General features: G+C 33.2%; 2 protein-coding genes across 3 annotated transcripts; one reads left to right on the forward strand and one right to left on the reverse strand.

Annotated features, from left to right (window-relative positions):
* Window positions 1–2,742: 2,742 nt before the first annotated feature.
* LOC105113168 (zinc finger CCCH domain-containing protein 41-like) lies at window positions 2,743–10,987 on the reverse strand. Its single transcript, XM_011009217.1, has 5 exons — window positions 10,697–10,987; window positions 7,001–7,895; window positions 4,750–5,970; window positions 3,974–4,321; window positions 2,743–3,697 (listed from the first exon to the last, which is right to left on the reverse strand). The coding sequence occupies exons 2-5, from the start codon at window positions 7,775–7,777 to the stop codon at window positions 3,134–3,136; spliced, it is 2,910 nt and encodes a 969-aa protein (XP_011007519.1). The 5' UTR covers window positions 7,778–7,895; window positions 10,697–10,987; the 3' UTR covers window positions 2,743–3,133.
* A 7,347-nt stretch (window positions 10,988–18,334) lies between these two features.
* On the forward strand, window positions 18,335–20,282 carry LOC105113169 (RING-H2 finger protein ATL46-like). Of its 2 annotated transcripts, XR_839892.1 has the most exons (3): window positions 18,335–18,528; window positions 18,766–19,970; window positions 20,117–20,282. XR_839892.1 is itself a non-coding variant. In XM_011009218.1 (2 exons), the coding sequence occupies exon 2, from the start codon at window positions 18,778–18,780 to the stop codon at window positions 19,888–19,890; it is 1,113 nt and encodes a 370-aa protein (XP_011007520.1). In that variant the 5' UTR covers window positions 18,335–18,528; window positions 18,766–18,777; the 3' UTR covers window positions 19,891–20,282. The 2 variants fall into 2 exon arrangements, 1 of the variants encoding a protein (XP_011007520.1); XM_011009218.1 differs by having other exon boundaries at window positions 18,766–20,282.

Raw genomic sequence — 20,282 nt, forward strand, 5'->3', positions numbered from 1 at the left:
ATATATATATATATATATATATATATAGTGGTGGGTTATTTATATTTATATCTCTTTAATTTTTTGTCTTGGAGTGATAAGCATAAAATATTTATACGAGTATTGTACATGATCTTTTAATACCTTTTCCCATCCATTTTAGTATCACTAGCCACGATGGGGGGGAGTTAGACAATTATAGTCCATTAGATGTGATCTATAACTAACCTATCCTTTAAAAAGGTATATTTAAAAAGGAGCTTGTCTCCTTCCACTGCCCTGAGTTCGAGCCTTGGCATGCACGTTTTCCTAGTAGTTTGATCTTAGTCTTGCCAGATTATTTATTGCTTCGATAATTTTGAATGTCTTGCCAGGTTATTTATTGCTTCGACAATTTTGAATTGGAAGAAGATATCAATCTTTTGATCGTGTTAATTATAGTATATATGATTCATGTGAACAAATTTTTTCTAACCAATGGATCATAAAATAGAAGTGTCATCAAATCATCCCAAAGATATTAGGTTAGTTGAGTTTGGGTTAGCAAGTAAAATGTGTGGTTTAGATGCTACCGACCAACTTTGAGATTGAGTTTTTGTTTCTTTATTACATGGTAAATTGTACTTATCATATGAAGTTTTGAGTTCATAATATGATTTTTTCAAGTTCTAACCATTTATGGTTTGGAGTTACATATTAGAAGCTAATGTCATTTAGTTTTCCTATTCAGATGGTAAATTTAGTTTTTAGGTGTTTGTTGTATTTTTTTTATAGGTAAAAAAGACATGTTTAGTTATTATAAATCTAGTTTTCTATCAAAATTATTTATTTGACGAAGATAATATCATTTTGGTTATTTTTATACTTGACATATTATTCCAAGTATATATTGATCATTTAGCCTTGTATTTTGCATTATATGTTGAGATTGAATTAAAAGTTTTTAATTATGGCATTTTTTTACACTTTATTAAATTATGTATCTTCTTGGGTGCTAAACTATTATCTTATAATTTTATATCACTAAAGTTGTGATTTAATATATATATATATATATAGTGGTGGGTTATTTATATTTATATCTCTTTAATTTTTTGTCTTGGAGTGATAAGCATAAAATATTTATACGAGTATTGTACATGATCTTTTAATACCTTTTCTCGTCCATTTTAATATCATTAGCCACGATGGGGGAAAGTTAGACAATTATAGTCCATTAGATGTGATCTATAACTAACCTATCCTTTAAAAAGGTATATTTAAAAAGAAGCTTGTCTCCTTCCACTGCCCTGAGTTCGAGCCCTGGCATGCACGTCTGTCATTCTCGCGATGCCTTACATGCCTACTAGGTTTATAGGGTATTCAATGGGTCGTGGGGATTAGTCGTTGTGCGCGCAAGCTGGCCCGGACACCCCACGTCAATAAAAAAACAAAAAAAAGGTATATTTAATATGTGTTTGGCATTTAAAAAAAAATAGATTTAAGAAAAACATTTTTAGTTACTTAGTTACTGTTTAAAAAAATAAATTTAAAATACATTTGGTTGAAATTGCTATAAAATGAATATTTCCTTGCAAAATAAATAAATAACAGGTTTTCATGAATTGAAAAGCAAACTATTTTAGCTTCTACAAAATTAAGATTTAAATCGCAATTATATATGAACTCGGTATAAAAAGCAAAGTTATTTGACTAAGCAAATAGTTTTTTTTTTAATGATTGAACAAAAAACAAAAATTATCATGATACCAAATAGTTTTTTAATCTTGGTAAACACAAAAATCATCTTAAGGATACCCTTGTTTCACACTTATTATTTTTAAACTAACAATTTTATCTAATACTTCAATTAGTAAATTTATATTATAATTTTGTTATGGTGTATTCAAATTTGGATGAAATACAAGAAATATTACTAAAAATAAAAAAGACATAGCTTTTTTACTATGTATACACTACAGTGATCACTCTCACAAAGAAATATTACTAAAAATAAAAAAGACATGGCTTTTTTACTATATATACACTACAGTGATCACTCTCACATTTTATTATGAATTTATTGTTTGAATTTTTTTATTTTGTTCTTAAATTTTGTTTTGCATAATTGAATTTTTTAATGTGTAGTCTTGTATGATATTTTTTTTTATTGTATTCAATCAAATTAATATATATATCTATTTCTATTATCATTTGATTGAAAAAAAATTATTTTAATAAATAAAATTAACAAACACAACCAAATAAATCTTTATCTTACAAGATTAGATATGTTAATCTATATTTATCTCTTGTTTTTTTAAGTTATTGTTTATGATTTTTTTTATTTATTAACACAATTCTCTATTTATTTAATTACATGTATCCATAATTTTTTTTATTTTTACTTGGAATTATTTTAACTACAAAAAGCATAAAAAACCGTGTATACAATTTATTTATTTCTAGAAAAAAATATATCCAACACACAGCAAATCAAGAGCCAAATGACTAGTTATGACTATTATTTGTTGATGCAACTTTACTATTAGGAATATCCACTTGTTTTTTCGAGCTTGATTAACTAAGAATGAAAGTACACAATTTTATAATTAAAGGACCAAACTGAATTTTGGCCTCTTTAATTGCACTGAAGACTTCGTATGAGCGTCTTATATTATAGTTCTACTAGTGTTTCGAAATGACGCATGAGTGCAGGCGAAAAGAAAAGAAAAGGCTAATAAAATAAGTGCATTTCCCGCGGAAAACAGGAAGAAATGAATATCTCAAAGGAATCGGTGCCGTCCTCCATTTCAGAAACAACCACAAAAAGAATTGCAAGAGCAACAGATCCCAACTGAATGGGAATGTGATCTCCAATATCATTTGCGTAAGCATTTAATTAATTCCAAACAGAAGTTTTGATTTAATCCCTTAGTCCTAAACATTCTAAGCTAAAAGACAACATAATTTGCCAGTTAACGATTAGACAACCACTATCCAAGGTGGCATAAAAAATCTCAAAATTCCCTTCTTTTTTCCTCAATTTTTTTTTTTTTTTTTTACAGGTCCCATGCATGAAATAACACTATTGAGATATCAAAATGTCAGGGAGACTCCTGAAAACCAGGGTCCAAAAGATTTAGCATTTTACCTCACTGTACAAGTCTGTCGATCAACCCATCGTCAAACAGAAAATGCCTTCGGGGCTCTCTTTCTCTGACATTGCAGTTTGACTAGGGTCCGTTTCTGTTGACTCTTTCTCAGGAGATATTGACTTCGGACTAGGCTCACGTTTTGGTGACTCCTCTACCTCACCTGAAATTGAGGCTGAACAGCACTTATCCAACTCTGTTGGGCCAGCACCATTATTTCTCTCTGGATCTTCAGGTTCTCCATTTCCTGATGCAGAAACTTCCTGGGAATCCATACGAGCTAGTTTTTTAACAGGCTGGACATCAGCATGTACAAGACACTTGGGAGCAGATGAATTTTCTCCAACGCTAGAAGTGCTAGACATCAGCCACTCAAACTTCAAATTCTTGCCTTGCCAACATTTACCATTAAGGAATGCTCTCTCAGCAGATCGGCGAGTAGCAAAAGTCACACGAGCTGAACAACTTTTTACTGTATCTGATCCATCACCATTGCCATCACCATCGTAATCACCAGGCTCATCTTCTAGCTCCACGGAAGAAAGATAACCATATGATGAGAAGTGTTCCTTCAAAGCAGCAACCTGCAAGGCAACAATACATCAGTTTACCCTGTTTTAAGCATTTTATCATGACATGACTGAGAAGGAACACAAGACAAACAATAAGAAAAGATATGCATCCACTACTATTACACTGTTATACATGGGATGGTGGCAACACACGCACAAATCACGAGACAAACAACAAGATAAGATATGCATCCGCTACTATTACACTGTTATACATGGACTGGTGGCAACACACACACAAAGGATATATATATAAATAGAGAGGGAGGGAGGGAGGGAGGGAGAGACATTTGCCAAACCAGCTGGTAAAGGTGAAATAACTCTAAACGCTGTGGGTCGGTTGTCCAGCTTGTATTTATTCATCAAAAAAGGAGGCCCAACAGGTGCTAATGGATGAATTGATTGCTTTGAGCCAGCAGACTCCTGCAGAACCATCACTGTACTTGTTTTGGTACTAGAAGACACAATATTCTCCATTCTTTTGTTCTTATCCACTATCCCAGCATGTGGTGATGTGACACCAGCACCTGGATCAGCAGGCCTCGTAGTAGTAGCTTTGGCAACATCTGATGCTATTCCAGTTTTTTGTCTCTTAGAAGCAGGCTCCGCTGCTACCTCACCCTTGACTCCTGTAGCCTGCAAAGCGCAAAATTTGAGAGCAAGAGATAGAAGCATACAGTCAGCTTCATATGTTATCTTGGTTGTGTGTGTGCATGTGGGCTGAAAAGATAACTACAGCTATCATGAATCCGTTTACTTGTGAGAAAGGCATGCATTCTCTACATAATTATTTCTCTCACTGCTCCCAGCATTGTTCCGTAAATAACAACAGATGCAAACCAGGACTGCCCCACAGGCTCAAGATTAATATACAGACTCTATATTATCTAAGATGCACGTAAGTGTCATCCATGCTTTGCTCTATATTCAGGATTCAAAAGGTGAGTTTCAGTGCCACCACATACACAAGCATTATAGAATTTTGGCTCCAAAAGTAGTAGCCTAATTTTGACTCTATATGATCATATATGCTTGGTAAACAATATTCAGAATGTTGGCATTACTTGTTTCTCAAGTTTGTGCAACTGACGCCGAAAGTCATTTCGCTTCTGATCCAGCAGCTCCTGTTTCTTGCGAAGTTCCTCCTTCAATTGTTCTAAACTCTCTAGCTTCTTCTGCACAGGAGGAGAAACCTCTGGACCATTTGTGATGTGGACCTTATGGTGGTCAGTGGCGGGCATAGAAGTATCAGAGGTAGGGACTACAGTAGTCTTTGAAATAGCCAACTGAAGATTATCCTTTCCACTGTTACCAATAGACAGATGGGGTAGAACTGAAGTAGCAGGAACACCCCGGGAAGTAGCATCATCAGGTATGCTATCACGATTAGCCCACCACAGTCTGATAAAACGATTGCCCATTACAGCATCAGGTGCCCTTAGAGCAGCTTCTGCCTCTTCCCTTTTAGAAAACTGAATAAATGCTCGCTCACTGTTCAATGGAATATAAATGTCAATAACCGCACCAAATTTTTGAAAATGAGAAAGTAGAGCGTCTCTTTTGTTGCTTTTATGCGGAATGCCGTTCACAAATAGTGTTCGCAGTGCTTTTTGAGATGGTTTCCGCGTGTGACGCATGGTATCGCTATGTATCTTGGCAGGTGAATCCATGGTTTTTGTTCCACAATCATCAAAATTAGTGCGCTTTCCTTGACGAGAAGTACCATGAACATTGTCTAATGCACCCTGATCTTCCTTGGATTCACTCTCCATGTAACTTGACATACTTACTGTGGAATCGATTTTCTCTTTCACATCTAGTCTATTGTTCAAAGCCCCAATTCTACCCCAAACAGAAGAATTCATGCCTTGAAAACCCACAGCAGTCCCAGTGCTTCTAATCGGGCATTCATTATCAGCACCATCACGTGACCTGGCATGAGTGTGATCAGAAGGATCCACACTTATCATGGATTCAGTTTCACCAAATTTAGGTGAATGTGGTGCTAAAAGTGTACTAGAAGTTTCAGGACCATTGTCATTCCACAGGGGCTGATCTGGGTCATACAAGTCTCCTCCACTCACACTAACAGAACCACTACATGCACCGTTCAGACCCAAGCCATCATCAACTATTCCAGGCTTGTTACTTTTTCCATGCATTCCTTTGCTATTCATCAATGTGGCTGGAGGGGCACCAACTGTTGGCACAGCCCCCAGTCCAGAAGTTGTTCCAGGTAGTTGGGCACGTGGAAGTGAAACAGGGAGATTAAACTGTGAAAGGCTCTGCAAGTGGTGAAAGAATAAATTACTTGTGGCAAATTAAAAATAACCCCAATAATCATGACAATAAAAACCCAATTGCATCAAATAGTATCAGCAAATGCAATATCAAATCCCAGGAGTGACCCCAGCACGGAATTCTGCCAGGAAGTTCTGAGCTTTTTCTTATTTTGAGTCTCTTCCCTTGAGTTTGTGTAAACAATCTATAATGGAATAATTAGGTAATAAAAAATCACTAAAATATGATTCCTCTTCCAACCATTTCACTGAATGCTTTGATCATCCAGCATAGGTTAAAAAAAAAAAAGGTCAAATACAATTACTGGCTGACCATGAAGAGAAAAGAAATTAATGCCAACTCCATTGTTTCAGCACATTTGAAGGCTACAACAAAATTGATTCATGTCCAAGAGGATCTTGGTGGCCTAAAAGTGTAGCTCTGCTCCCACATCTAAGGCTTCTCTAAGTTAGACAGCTAAAAATAACTAGACAAGCTATAAACAATTGGTAGATGTCACACACAGAAATGAATGATAAATTTGCCATAAGACAAGACACAGGAATGTGTTAAATGAACTTAAAAAAGAGTCATTGATGGGCAAAAGAAATTGTAACAAAAACACACAAAACATTAATTAATAAAACAATCTGAATCAGGTATTCAAAAGAGTCATACATTCAGGTTTTCCAGCAACCAAGCATCTAGAGAATGTTAGAAACAAAATAGTCCGGGTTAAAAATAAAATAAAAATAAAAAAAGCATGAATTATTATATGGTTTCATGCATAATAATAGATGTCAAGTCACATTAAACTCTGCAATCAGGATTTCTTAGATCTTGGAAATCAAGGTCAGAGACATTTCAACAGCTGCAAACACAAATGAGAAGAAGATCAAAAAACACAAAATGATGGCAACATACAACCAGAACCATTTAGTGCATGGATTCGTCTCTTCCTGCCTCAGATGCTAAGTCAGATAAGAAATGGATATCCATGATCAGTAACATAATATACATATTCAAAAGACATACCTGAACATCTTCAACCACGATGCGATTGACACCATGCTCCAATGGACACATGTCCCCTCTTAAACAAAATCCACGCTCCTCAAAATCTCTACACCTCTGGTGAGGAATGCCCATGTTCAATGAAGAATTTACTGCTGGTCTGAGCGTTCCTTGCAACCCAATGGGATGGAGTGTATCCAGGCCACCATTTGACATTCTTGGCATTAAACCAAAAGCATTCCAGGATGCACTCTGCACATTTGAAACATTTGCCAACCCCCTCCCGGCAAAGAGGCTTGGCCCCAAGTGAGCCATTTGAGAAGCAATGCCAACTGAGCTGAACCTAGAATCACGTTGGCTCCAAGAACCAGACTCCCTTCCTCTTCCCCTGCTAGGACCAGGATCTCCAGAAATGGTTTGGTTTAACCGGATTCTTTGATTCAAATCCACAGGCATTCGGGGTAATGACATTAGGTCAGGTCGTATTCTTTCAAACTTTGTGGCAAAGTCCTTCTCAAGAGAAACAGAGTTATAATTTTTCCAGGTTTCACGAGCTTGAGATTCATTTTCCCGGAAAGGATGCCCATTTTCAAAGTGTTTGTTATGCTTCCTGTATGGCCTTGTAGAAACTGGTTCCAGAGAATCTCTCTCCAAAGATTGAGAACGCGTCTCTCGTCTACGATGCTTATGGTTGCGATCATCATCATCCTCATCACTGACTTCCTTCTCCTCAGGATCGCTAATGCAATCAGCAGGAGAAAGACCACCTGTCTTTAGTGGCGAAACTTTCAGCTCCATTTACAACACTTACAAAAAGTAGATGGTTGTTTTGTGGCATCAAATTCCCAAACTCTCTCTAGATGTAGCAATCAAAACAGTTTGATTGCTGGGATTTCTTCAACAACTGAATGGCAACCTGGAATCAGGAAAGAGGTAAGCAACAACAGGAATGAAAAAGAAACACAGATGAACTCTTCCATAGAAAGAAACAAAGATTAGCAGTTGTAATTCTCATTTACATCAATGTGTTTGTGTGAGTTAAGCAGTAACTTGTATTCATAAGGCTCCTATCCAATAGGTTGTTTGACAGGAATCAAATTAGTCAACAGTATCTTTTTCAACAAATCTTATTATGAAGGGAAAAACAAGGTTACTAAAGTCTGGGTTCCAGAGGTTCAGAAGCTACTTCCAACATAAATTTCACTATTTCTAATCGATTTTTTCTGCTAAGGGTCTGTGGAAGCTGGGGTTTCATTTCATAAAGGGGTTAAGCTCCTTCAGTCATAATATGCCAAAATCTCCTGACATAGGAAGTCTTGAATAATTAGTGAGACAACCACCATGAAAAATTCCAGTGCATAGCAACATATAATAACTTGATGAGTCAAACCATTTCCCTTCTAATACAATCTATCACTTCTATTCTCCTCGATTAATTTAGGAATCTCAAAGCTACTAAGCCGAGCAAAATGCAGTGGGGTAAGCCTCATTGTCACACTCAAGATGAAGCTCACCTATAGGAAATTAGGTGTGCTACTAGCCAATTTGATTGAACAAGGAAATCTTTACCTTATTTTTCCTTACTAGAACAACTAGAAGTATGATCATAAATGATAAGATAAAGAAAAATCCATGAAGTCTCTGATTACCGTCAATAAAAAGATTAAAAATATCACCCATCAAAAATGTCAAGAAAGAAAACAGATAGAAGTTTTCTATCACATCAACAACTTAGAATACCATGCTTTCACATATGTAAAACAATTGTCAATACATATCTTCACAAAATTGAAGGCGAACCGGCACAAAACTCAAACAAAAAATAACTCTTCTTTAATAAGTGATCATCCAGCCTTAAATGTTAGCCTTCAGCTTCAAGTAAACAATTGAGCTTAAATGGGTGTGACACCACCAGCGGCATAAAGATTGAATAGAGGCATCAGCGATTATTTTGGGATTATGTCTCTTATAAGACATGCAACAGATTCGCATAATCTGACAGCTTATGCTAAGAGTTAAAATTTCACAGCTACCAGTGATTTAGTTACAGATCTGCATAAAGATCAACAGTTAATGCAACTAAAGCAAGAAGTCCTATATACAAGCCTTTTACTACATTTTATCTCAATTATAGTGCGAAGTAATTGGTACCTTGAGTTGTACTAGTGAGATGAAGAAGAAAACTAAGCAAAATCAAAAGGTAGCATTTAGTGAAAGCAGAAAGAAAGAAAAAACAGTTAGGTCCTTGGAGCCTCCTGTGCTAGAATGCAACAATAAAATAGGCATCACAAAACAGGCCAATCTTCAAAATGGATACCTGTTTCAAACATCATAATGCATGAATGAGCTTTTCCCTATAACCTATATATTTCACCCCAAGAAACTAATCATACAACATATAAACGCATCAATAGCTTAAGAATCCTGAATGCCAAACTTGGGAAAAGAAGAAGCATTGCAAATTCTGTTGCCACAGAGCCCAGAAAATGTAGTACAAATTACCAAATAACTTGGATTAGAACCATAAAAAGACACTGGATGGCTAGCAACTTTCCATTTGATTTACATGATATCCACAAACAGGTTGCTTCACAAAATAACCTTATGAAGAACTATTCAACCCAAAGCTTTGCTAGGTTGCACAGAAGTGACTTTAAAAAATCTAACATTTCCAGGAAACATGATTGAAATACAACTCATTTTAATTTTATACCACTCTCATTAAACCCAAAACTCCCTTTTTTTTCTAGAATCCATCTCATTTGTGCTTCTATTTGAACAATTGATATATATGGATGTGTGTGTCTGTTCATAGATAGATGAAAAAAAGGCTTTTCTAAAAGTGTCTTTAGGTTTATTAAAAGTTCCCTACGGGCACACGATAACATTGTAGTTAGAACCCCTTCATTCTTACTGTGTGGACCATTACACATGCACTAGAAGAATCTTTTATTAATCGTGTACTTCTCCAGACATCCAAACAACTGACCCTCAAGCTTTTGCCAATGAACATGATGAATAGTACAGAAAAAACTAGTATATTCAAATGCCTAATAACGAAGTGCTGAAATACTAATACAAGACAAGAAAAAAAGCCTATAAAACAGTTTTTATTGTGTAGCTAATGTTAAAAATAGACAGTTATTATGTTTGATCAGACAGGATCATCAGATACTCCTTCTCATAGATCAAACTGAACTGCTACGAATCGACACCAAAACATGGTTGTGCATATACTAAAAAGAGCTATTTAAGCCCGACATAAACACGCAAAAGCTCCTCATAGTACACGCCAGATTAATTCACAACAGAAGCGTAAAAACTGCACAGCACTTCTAAAATACTACAAGGTGAGGTTAAAATATGGTCTCTAATTACTGAAATAAATTAAATTCATAGATTAACATCAAGCTAAACATACTCAAAAACACTACATTTATGAAAAAAAGGGAAACATTATCCAGGACAAAAAAAAAGTGATGCCTCAATTAAAGAAATTGACAATTTTCTTAAAAATAAATAACGTAATCCACCCAAAAAAAAACGCATGCACTCATACCATTAAAAAAATTAAAAAAAATTCTGAAGAATTTTATTAATTTTCACAATTATGAAATAGAGATAGCATGCAGTCACAATAAACCAACAACAATTAGAAATAAATAAATATTCAAATCAAATCAAATCAAATAAAAGGCATTAAGAATATTGTCTTACAGAATCTTCTAGAAGAAATTGAGCGAAGAAACGAAAACCGTTTCAGAGATTAGAAACCACCGATTCCATCTTGTCGTGTTATAGAGGAAAGAAGGTCATAACGCGGCCATGGAAGGGCATTTCGGAAAGAGGGGGAGGTTAGAGAGCGGAGGGGCAGGATCGTAATTGAGTGATGACCAAGAGCAGAAGTGAGTTTTATTTTGTTGGTTGAAGCTGTGTGTGAGAGAGAGAGAATCGAACAAGAGAAAGAAAATCAAACAAGATTTTTTATTTTTTATTTTTTCTAATGGAGAGATGATAGTGTTGATATTATGTACCTAAAAGGAATTTAGAAAATGATGCGAGGACGAAACAAGAAGGTGGAATTATGTTTTGGTCCCATCAAATTTGAAACAATTATGTACTTTCTCATGATAGTTTGTAATTTGTGAATTGGCCCCTACACTTCTTGTATTCTTTTTCGTCTTTCATGTTCCATTTTTTTAATTATCAGTTGGGTTACAGGGATGATAGTATGAATACTCACCCAAACGCAATTCAAATTAGTTGAATATTCCATGAATACTTATGGTTAAAAGAAAATTTAAAGCTATGTTATTTTTTAAAAAAGTATTTAAAAAAAAATTAAAATTTTTATTTTTTTTGTTTCAAATTAATATATTTTTGGTATTTTTATATTATTTTGATGCATCAATATTAAAAATAATTTTTAAAAAATTTAAAAAATATTATCTTAATACATTTTTAAGTATAAAATACTTTAAAAAGCAATCATAACTACAATCTCAATCATGCTTTAAGTAAAACCTTAAAAAAAAAATTAGAATTTAGATGGATAATTAATACTACTATACTCAATATAAAAATTTATTTCTATTTATAAAATTTCCTTTATCAACTCAACCAATTACCCAAACCTCTTATAATCTCTCTTTTTTTCTTAAAAAAACATAAACATCTTTATTTGTGAAGATACTACTCTCTCCTCTCTATTTGTTACTTTCTCTTATCTTAGCATTGTTGTGTTTTCTTTTACTATTTCCTGAGGATTATGCTTTGATCATTTGAAATATTGGTGTGTGTTAATTTGAAAAATAGTCTTATGTTGATCATTGTCAACCTATTAATTGATCGTTAATTATTTGATCAATATACTACTTGTTATTAGTTTTTTTTATTCTTGGTTTTTTTTCCTTTTAATAAAAAAAACTATAATTAGAAATTTAATTTTATATATAATAGCCTCGCTAATCAAATCATAAAACGGAGTTCTTAATTTGACTTTAACTCATTAAAAAGAAAAGAGAGGTAACATCAAATAAAAGCATAAATAAAAGAAAACTTGTAAATAAAAGAAAGATCAATAAAAAAAGTAATAAATAGCTGAAAACTATGAATAAATTTAAAAATAAATTATGTATATAGGGATGGGGTATCATTTCAAGTTGGTGAATGGCATATTTATATTGTTACAAAGATCAAATTTCATGCAAACATCAAATCTTAATATTATACAAATTATATATAATTGATAAGGATTGTAAAATCTTATTCCTTGTGCAATTTGTGCTCAATTATTTGCGTTAATCCTCTATATTTGTATCAATCAGTAATATCCATAAGTTATCTTGCTAGAGTTTTCTTTTTTTATAAGTTATCTTTCTAAACTTCTCTATTCAAACATAAAAATAACTCTACATAGTAAAAACCTTATCTTATTATTCAAGTTTAAAACTACACAGATTATGTCCTTAATGTACATTGGTCTGTTATCATGAATGCTCTAGAAAACATGATTGAATAATATATTAGTCCATGCTTAGAATAAATCCATAAGAAGAGGATAATATATTGATCTTAGATGTAAAGAGGGAGAGAGAGACTTCTATTCTAGGATGATCATGTAAACATTAACATATAAAAGAAGTTCATCCCAACATTGCTTAGAGTTCTCATTACATTAAATGGTTGGATAAAACACAATAAAATCTTAATGAAGAATTAAAAGTTTAGAAAATATTTAATACAATCCAATTATATAGGATTACCATCAAACCTATTATAAAACTACTAGCAGCCTTATCTCTCTTATAGTAAAAGTCAAAAAACATTTTTATATTCAAGTACATAATCTAAATTATCAACATATATGATTTGGTTTTAATATAAGGCTTATACCTAGAAGGTGAAAAGCTTTATGCCCCTACATAACTGGTCACAAGTCAATTTAAAAACCTATGGATAGGTCTTTTTAAATATAGTATCTTGTTAAAGATGGACAAGAAAGAAAGAAATTTTCCCTTCTAGATAGAAAATGAGACTTTTCTTCTTTACTTAGTATGTAGATATTTAATTTGTTATAGATCTAAGTGACCAGTCAAGACTAATTTAAGTTATCATCCTATCATGGCATACATCATGTCAAATGGGGGAGCTACCTTCTAAAATGAAGAAGTTTGGAGTTTAATCATAAAGTTATGATTTAAAAGAATCGCCACCTAATATTATGGTTACTAGAAAACTTATAATCCGCTAAAGTCTGGGCAATGAGACTAGTTATGCAAGAGGGAGACACATTACTCCCAGTGCACCCTACATATGATACGATGTATTCTAATTGATTATTATTCTAAATTATATTTTTATTTATTGATCTCATCCAAGATTTAAGACAAATCTCTCTTCGTAAGAAAAATTTTGTGTTTCTATTTTTGTGTTTTTGAAATAGAAATTTTTTCTAAATCCTTTTGAGTTTTCTTGAAGTTTTAAGAAAAATTATGCATTTTTAATACCAAGTCTGTATCTTACAATATAAGTCTACAGCTCAACATTAGACAAAATTATTTAAAGAACAAGCGAGGGACCATAATAATTTTAAAATGATATGATCCCTAATTTTTTTTTCAGAATTTTAAAAACCATTTGCGGCTTGTCTAGCAAAAACATAAAAATGTATTTAAATCAAGCTAGACACTAATTCAAAATAAGTTATTCTTTCACCATTCACTAACTTAATAATCTAACAAAACAAACAATCAAACATCAAATCTTATAAATTTCATGAATAATATTCAAATCATATACTAATTCAAGCCGATCAATATAAACCCAAACATAATTCATATGTCAACACTTAATGTTCAAAAAGTAATCATGGTAAAAAAAAAAGAAGTCATAATTCAACACAAATAATCATATCATTTTGAAATTAAAAACACATATCAAACCTAATTAATAGTGTCTAAAGAGTCCAAAAATTATACACAATAATAAAACTTTTCCTAGATTTCATAAATTTTATAGTTTTTCAAAAAAAAAGTTTTAAGGTTTTAAATTGACCTTTCAAGGTGCTTTCCATATCTAGGAACTATCAAAATTGAGACTGGAAGTGTAAGAATAGTGTTGGTGTGTGTATCCATATGTTGTTGCTACTAGAGGGAAGTGGGCTAGTAGATCTAATGCTCCTTTATCTTGTTTTTGCTCTTATACTAATAGCGATGCTCCTTGTTGCTCCAGGAGGAGATTTGTCTTTTCAAAGCTTTGATCCTTCTATCTCTTTCCTTTCTTAGTTTAACTTCTCTTGTTATAGAAATGCTTAAGCTGCTATAATTCATGGGGGCTGAGGGAGAAGAAGAGAAAACAGTGTGGAAATAAAAGGAAGAGAACCTTTCTTAGAGGAACTCACCACCACTAGTGGTGTTTTGGCCTCGAGAAAAACACAAGGTTGTCATAGTGGATGGAGCAACTGGTATTGGTCCTTTCCTTTTCTGGTAAGAAATGGAGATGAGGCTATCTTGGGTGGTCAACCTTGGTTGGTGAATAGTACAAGATTGTTTAAAAAAAGATATAGAAATGTGTTTCAATTTGGGGTTAGCTTGTTAATGGCATAATGCTACTAGGTGTTAGCTTATGTAATGAGCTGGTACTGTGGGTTTGATAATGGAGGTGAAGGGAGTGTCACGGTGAGAATTAGTCAATGGTGTTGGGTTAATGGTATTTAGGTTATTGTTTGTAATGTTGTTTTTGTTTTGAAATGAGTTATGAGGGAGAGTTAGGGTCATCGATGGATAGTAGTAGGTTGTTGTTTATGGTCGTTGAGGAGAAAAAGGTTATTAGTGTCCTTTTCTGTGTAGTAGATGATGAAAAGCATACTTAAATGTGAAATGATTATCTTTGCTAAGAGCTAAGAAAGATGATGGAGATGGTTGTTATTATGTGAGTTTTTAATAGGAATGTAATTTTGAAATGATGATTAAGGTAGGAGTGATAATCTTTTGTTGGTTGATGGCTAGGTTTAGAAACAATGTGATTAGGGTTTTTATTTGGGAGGAATGTATGAGCTAGAGAGAATTTGGTATTTTTCTTTTAATTTTTTTAATAGCCTCCCAGTTTTTTATGAGAGATTCCTTTACTATTTACTAGTAAAAAAAATTATCTTCTTCCTCTCAATTATTTAGTCCTCAAGCAACCTAAATTTACTTTAGTCCCTTATTTTTTCTTTTCACTTTTGGTCTCCTTGGCAATTTATTATATTTTTTATTTGTTATTTTTATTTGTATTTTGATTTTTTTTTTGAAAATGGCATGTTAAAATTGAACGCATTAAAAAGAAATTTTGAAATTTTGAAATCTTTTGAGAAGATGCTGAAAATATTAAAAATAATACAAATATATCAAGAATATTTTTTAATTTTTTAATTTTTTGTATGTTGATAATATTTAGAAATTAAAGGGTAAAAAATTGGGTTATGAAAATAGTCATGCAATGTAATAAGAAAATGGTAAACTTGCAATCATTAAAAAGGCTAGTATGTTTACTAAATAAATATGTGTGTATCAAAAAGACTCAAACACAATCCTAATATACATACTAAGGGACTGTTTGGAAACACGGTTTAACTTGCATTTCAAAAAATTTCAATTTTTTTGGCTAAAAATTAAGTATTTTTATGTTTTCATATCATTTTGATGTGTTGATCTCAAAAATAATTTAAATATATTACTTTGATACATTTCTAAGCAAAAAGTATTTGAAACCGCAACTACAATCTTAAATAGACTTTAAACGAGTATATAGTTTATACTTAAACAAAATTAATTTAGGTGCTTACTTGTTAAAGTCTTTATAATATAACTAAGATGAAATTTTGGTTGTTGTTAATGATTAATTTTTTTTCTTAAGATTTAATTCCTCATTACTTGATATAAAAGAACTTTCTTCACTAATTCTCTTAGGATTTCAACAACATCAGTTTGAAAACATGTATTTTTTTTAAGGTACGTGAATTTAATGATATTGACTTAGTTTTCTCTCTCCAAAAATGGATTCCTAAAATCTAGTTTAAAAGGAATGAATAAGAGAACAAGACTTACAAAAACTAACAACAAAAGAAACTCAAAAAATCTTTAAGATTTTCTTTCCACCTATCCAAACAATTATTTATAGGATTCAGAACCAAAACATAATTACTCAAAATTATAAAATATTCATAATTCCTGAATATCTATTAATAAATATTCATGAATATATTCATACTTACTACATCATAATCCCTAAAATTATTGATAAAATAAAAACTTAATAAGAGGGGGGAATATATTTTTTATTAATCAAATTTAAGTCCAAACTCATGAACTTATAAGCCTATTATCCAATCCATAAACTATTTTGGATTTGAAAATTTTACTATTCAAAAGTTTTTTGAGAATAATTTTTTTTGGAGGACTGTGAAATTAAAATCCTAGACCTTGAGAAGATAAAAATATTTAGATGTAATGAATCTTGTAATTTTGACTGGAACAATATATGTTTATATAATTGTAAATCGTTTTCAATATTGTCAAATTAGGTTTATGGATAACATAACTTTTGAGAATTTGAATGAAAACTCATATGTGAAGGTATTCATTCAACAATTACATATTCTAATAAAAAAGCTGAAGCAGTATGATATAATGGGTGTTCAGAACTTCTGAATTATCTAATAGAAAACAAGGCAACCTTATAATTGTTGAATGGCAAGCAAATTATTAAAAAAATCATGGGGATTAATAAAGAGGATGAAGTTAGAGACAATAGTTCTATACTAGAACATGTCTTATACAGAGATGGACTTAATGCAACATCTTAATCAGATAACATTGGATCCATCTAATTGAGTTATGTATATATGTTTGGTTGTAAGATCTTGCTTTCGGTTTGAAAATGTGTACATAGCTTCCTTGTACAATAGCCATATCTCTGAGAGAGTGATCAAGAAACATTCTCCATTCTATCCATACCCAACTCCTTACCGTTGTTTTTCTTTGCAAGCTTAATATGAATTGGTCAAAACATACCTTATAATAGGGTCTAGCTAAGATTGATCATAGTAAATCAAAGTAAAGGAAAGTGGTTAAGCTAACCAATAAGGTTGATCCATTCCAAAATATCTATGATTTAGCACAAGATGATCGGGGGTTGACTTCCATTCTCGAAGCCTGTAATCATAAGAGGAGGCATGAGATAAAACACCACCCGAAGAGGTTGTTGATCCAACCAAAGAGGGTGCTCGTCCGACTAGCATCCTTCCCTTCCATTGTCTATTCTATTCTTTTTTGTCGGCATCGGCTACATCAATGGACATCACCCTCACTAGCTTATCCCTTCCCACTCCACTAGAAAACAAACAGAACAAGAAACAAAGATGTGATATGAAGGAACCTAAACAAAGAGTCTTTCAGACAACGAAGCTTATTTAGCGGACGGATCAACGACAAAGTCTCGCTGATGCTTCTCTTGCACCCGCGGATCCCAGGATTTCTAATCAATTCTAAGCAATGGCGTTTCCACTTAGATTTCTTCATGGACGAGATGAAGGCTTCCACCAATCATATGATTTTCATATTTTCAAACTGCTATCTTCAGAATGTGCGGGAAAAAAAAAAAAGATTCAAGCAAACAGTTGAATAAAGCAGTGTTAGAGTGTTTTTAAAAAAATTAAATTTTTTTATTTAAACTTTTTATTTTTTATTTTTATATCATTTTAATTTTAATACGTTAATATTAAAAATAATTTTTTAAAAATAAAAAAAATAAATATATTTTTAAATATAAAAACATTTTAAACCATAACCATCAGTGCACTCTCAGCCCATCTTTTAACTCATCATAATGGTGCCTTCATGATCCTTCTTTTACTTCCCTTGCTTCGAATGACTAGGAAGGGTATTACTAATTTATACATTAAGCATAATCTATGTATTTTTTTTATAAATTTAATAAATTATTAATTTATAACCGGTCAAAAATATTATTTAATTGAGAATATTAATTTATTAAGATTAAACTATACATCCAATAATCATTCCTTCCTGCAGAGTTTGATTATTGCTCGGGATATTAAAAAAAAAAACTAACAAAAACAAAAACATAAAAATAAGCAATAGTTTTATAATGAATTTTTTACGATGACACTTGGCGGTGTACCAATCCAGAAGCGAAGACATTGAAGCCTCAGCTTAGAGGCCCGCAAAGAAGCCCATATAGGACAATTAATTATCGCATCTGGTTGACCTGCTAAGATCTCACGCGCCTGGAAAGGCACGTGGGTCCCGACCAGTTCTTTTTGGCATCCTTTAACTCGCACTTTGAAATTAATGCCACTGCCATCACCACCATCAGCCTCACTGTGGCGTCTTAGATTTCCTTTTGGTTATTTCTAATAAATTTGGTCAGAGGGTGATTCTCGAGAAAGAGGAAGAGAGAAGCAGATGCTACCCGCATTTCATTTCACTTCACTTTCCCTTTAGGGTTTTAATTATCTACTGCCATGACTGAGAGAATCAAGCTTGGTAAGTTTTCAAACCTCTGTTCTCCATGTTAATGCTATCCAAGGGTTTTACTTGATGATGTACGATACATACAAAGTAGCGTTCAATTTTTTCTTTTCCTTTTCAAAATTTACTTTTAGCACCCTCCTAGCTGCTTCTATTATCTTCGAGCGAGCGAAAGTGAAACAGAAAGCAAGATATTTGAGGAACACTACTTTTGTCTGAAAGATGAGTTGGGTTTGTTTTTGAATTTTATAGGTAAGAGAGAAAATGATCTTTGGGAGGGATGTCAGAAGCAAGAAGAAAAGATGGTTGATGGAAGAACATAGCCATTTGAAGATGTCGTCATGGGTTCCAAACTATTATCCACCTCCTCTTCCACCTTCATCGTTGTCTTCCCCATCTACAACTAATACTGTTTTCCATAAAGATTCAAATCCTTCATCTTCTGGTTCTAGAATTAGCCCTGCTGTTCTTTTCGTTATAGTGATTCTTGCTGTACTATTTTTCATCTCGGGTTTGCTCCACTTGCTTATTAGATTCCTCATAAAACATCCAACTTCTTCAGCTTCCTCCCAATCTAATAGGTACCCTGAAATATCTGGTTCAGATGCGCTTCAAAGACAGTTACAGCAGCTCTTCCATCTCCATGATTCTGGTCTGGATCAGGCTTTTATAGATGCCCTTCCTGTTTTTCAGTACAAAGAGATTGTGGGTCCAAAAGAGCCATTTGATTGTCCTGTTTGCCTGTGTGAATTTTCTGAGAAAGACAAGCTGAGATTGCTTCCTATGTGCAGCCATGCATTCCATATCAACTGTATCGACACTTGGCTGCTATCCAACTCAACATGTCCTCTTTGCAGGGCAACCCTTTTCAATACAGCTGGGTTTTCAATGGAAAACCCAATGTTTGATTTCGATGACTTACGAGAGGATGACGGGTGTCCCGGTGATGGAGATAATGTTTTCATACCTAGTCAAAAGACTGGCGAAATTGAAGGAACTGTTGTTGAAAAGGGGGTTTTACCTGTGAGACTCGGTAAATTCAGGAAGCTAAATGGTGATGTAGGGGAGGCAGGAGGAGAAACTAGTAGCAGTAATTTAGATGCTAGAAGATGTTTTTCAATGGGTTCGTATCAGTATGTGCTTGGTGATACAGACCTCAGGGTTGGCTTAAGCAATGAGCGGCAAAGTCGTGATATCAAGCCTGCCAGAGGGACCGAACAGAAGGTGAATCTCTCAGTTGATGGAGATTTGGAGGAAAACAAGATTAGTAGCTTGAGCCAGGGTGAGAGCTTCTCTGTATCCAAAATATGGCTTTGGCGTAATAAGAAGGGAAAATTCTCAAGCTCCTCAGATGCACCGATGGGTATGCCTTCTTAACTTAATGTGGATTTGCCATGGATGGATGGAACGCTGTAACAATTGAAGCCACTTTCTCTCGTAGGATGCTAATTCTTAAGGTATTTTATTGTCTACTCATTAGCCATTGATCAAAGCTTGTTGTGCTTTTCATTTTGATTTTTTTTCGCTGGATGCTAAATCAAATCAAAAATATTCTGATGACTGGTTCTGGTTGTTGGTGTTCTGCTCTTCTGCTTGTAAGTAGAAATTTGATTCCAAGTGCTTTTTGCATTTACGAGGAGGATATATGTATAAATGGATACGATTTCCCTAGCCCTAGACTGAAAGTTACATACTTGCTTTTTGGAGCATGTTAGCAACACTCCTGTAATTCTTATGCAATGGACTGGAATTAATTTTTATGTTGAAAA

This window comes from Populus euphratica, unplaced genomic scaffold, assembly GCF_000495115.2.
Source record: "Populus euphratica unplaced genomic scaffold, PopEup_1.0 scaffold395.1, whole genome shotgun sequence".
In the NCBI taxonomy this organism is placed as follows: domain Eukaryota; kingdom Viridiplantae; phylum Streptophyta; class Magnoliopsida; order Malpighiales; family Salicaceae; genus Populus; species Populus euphratica.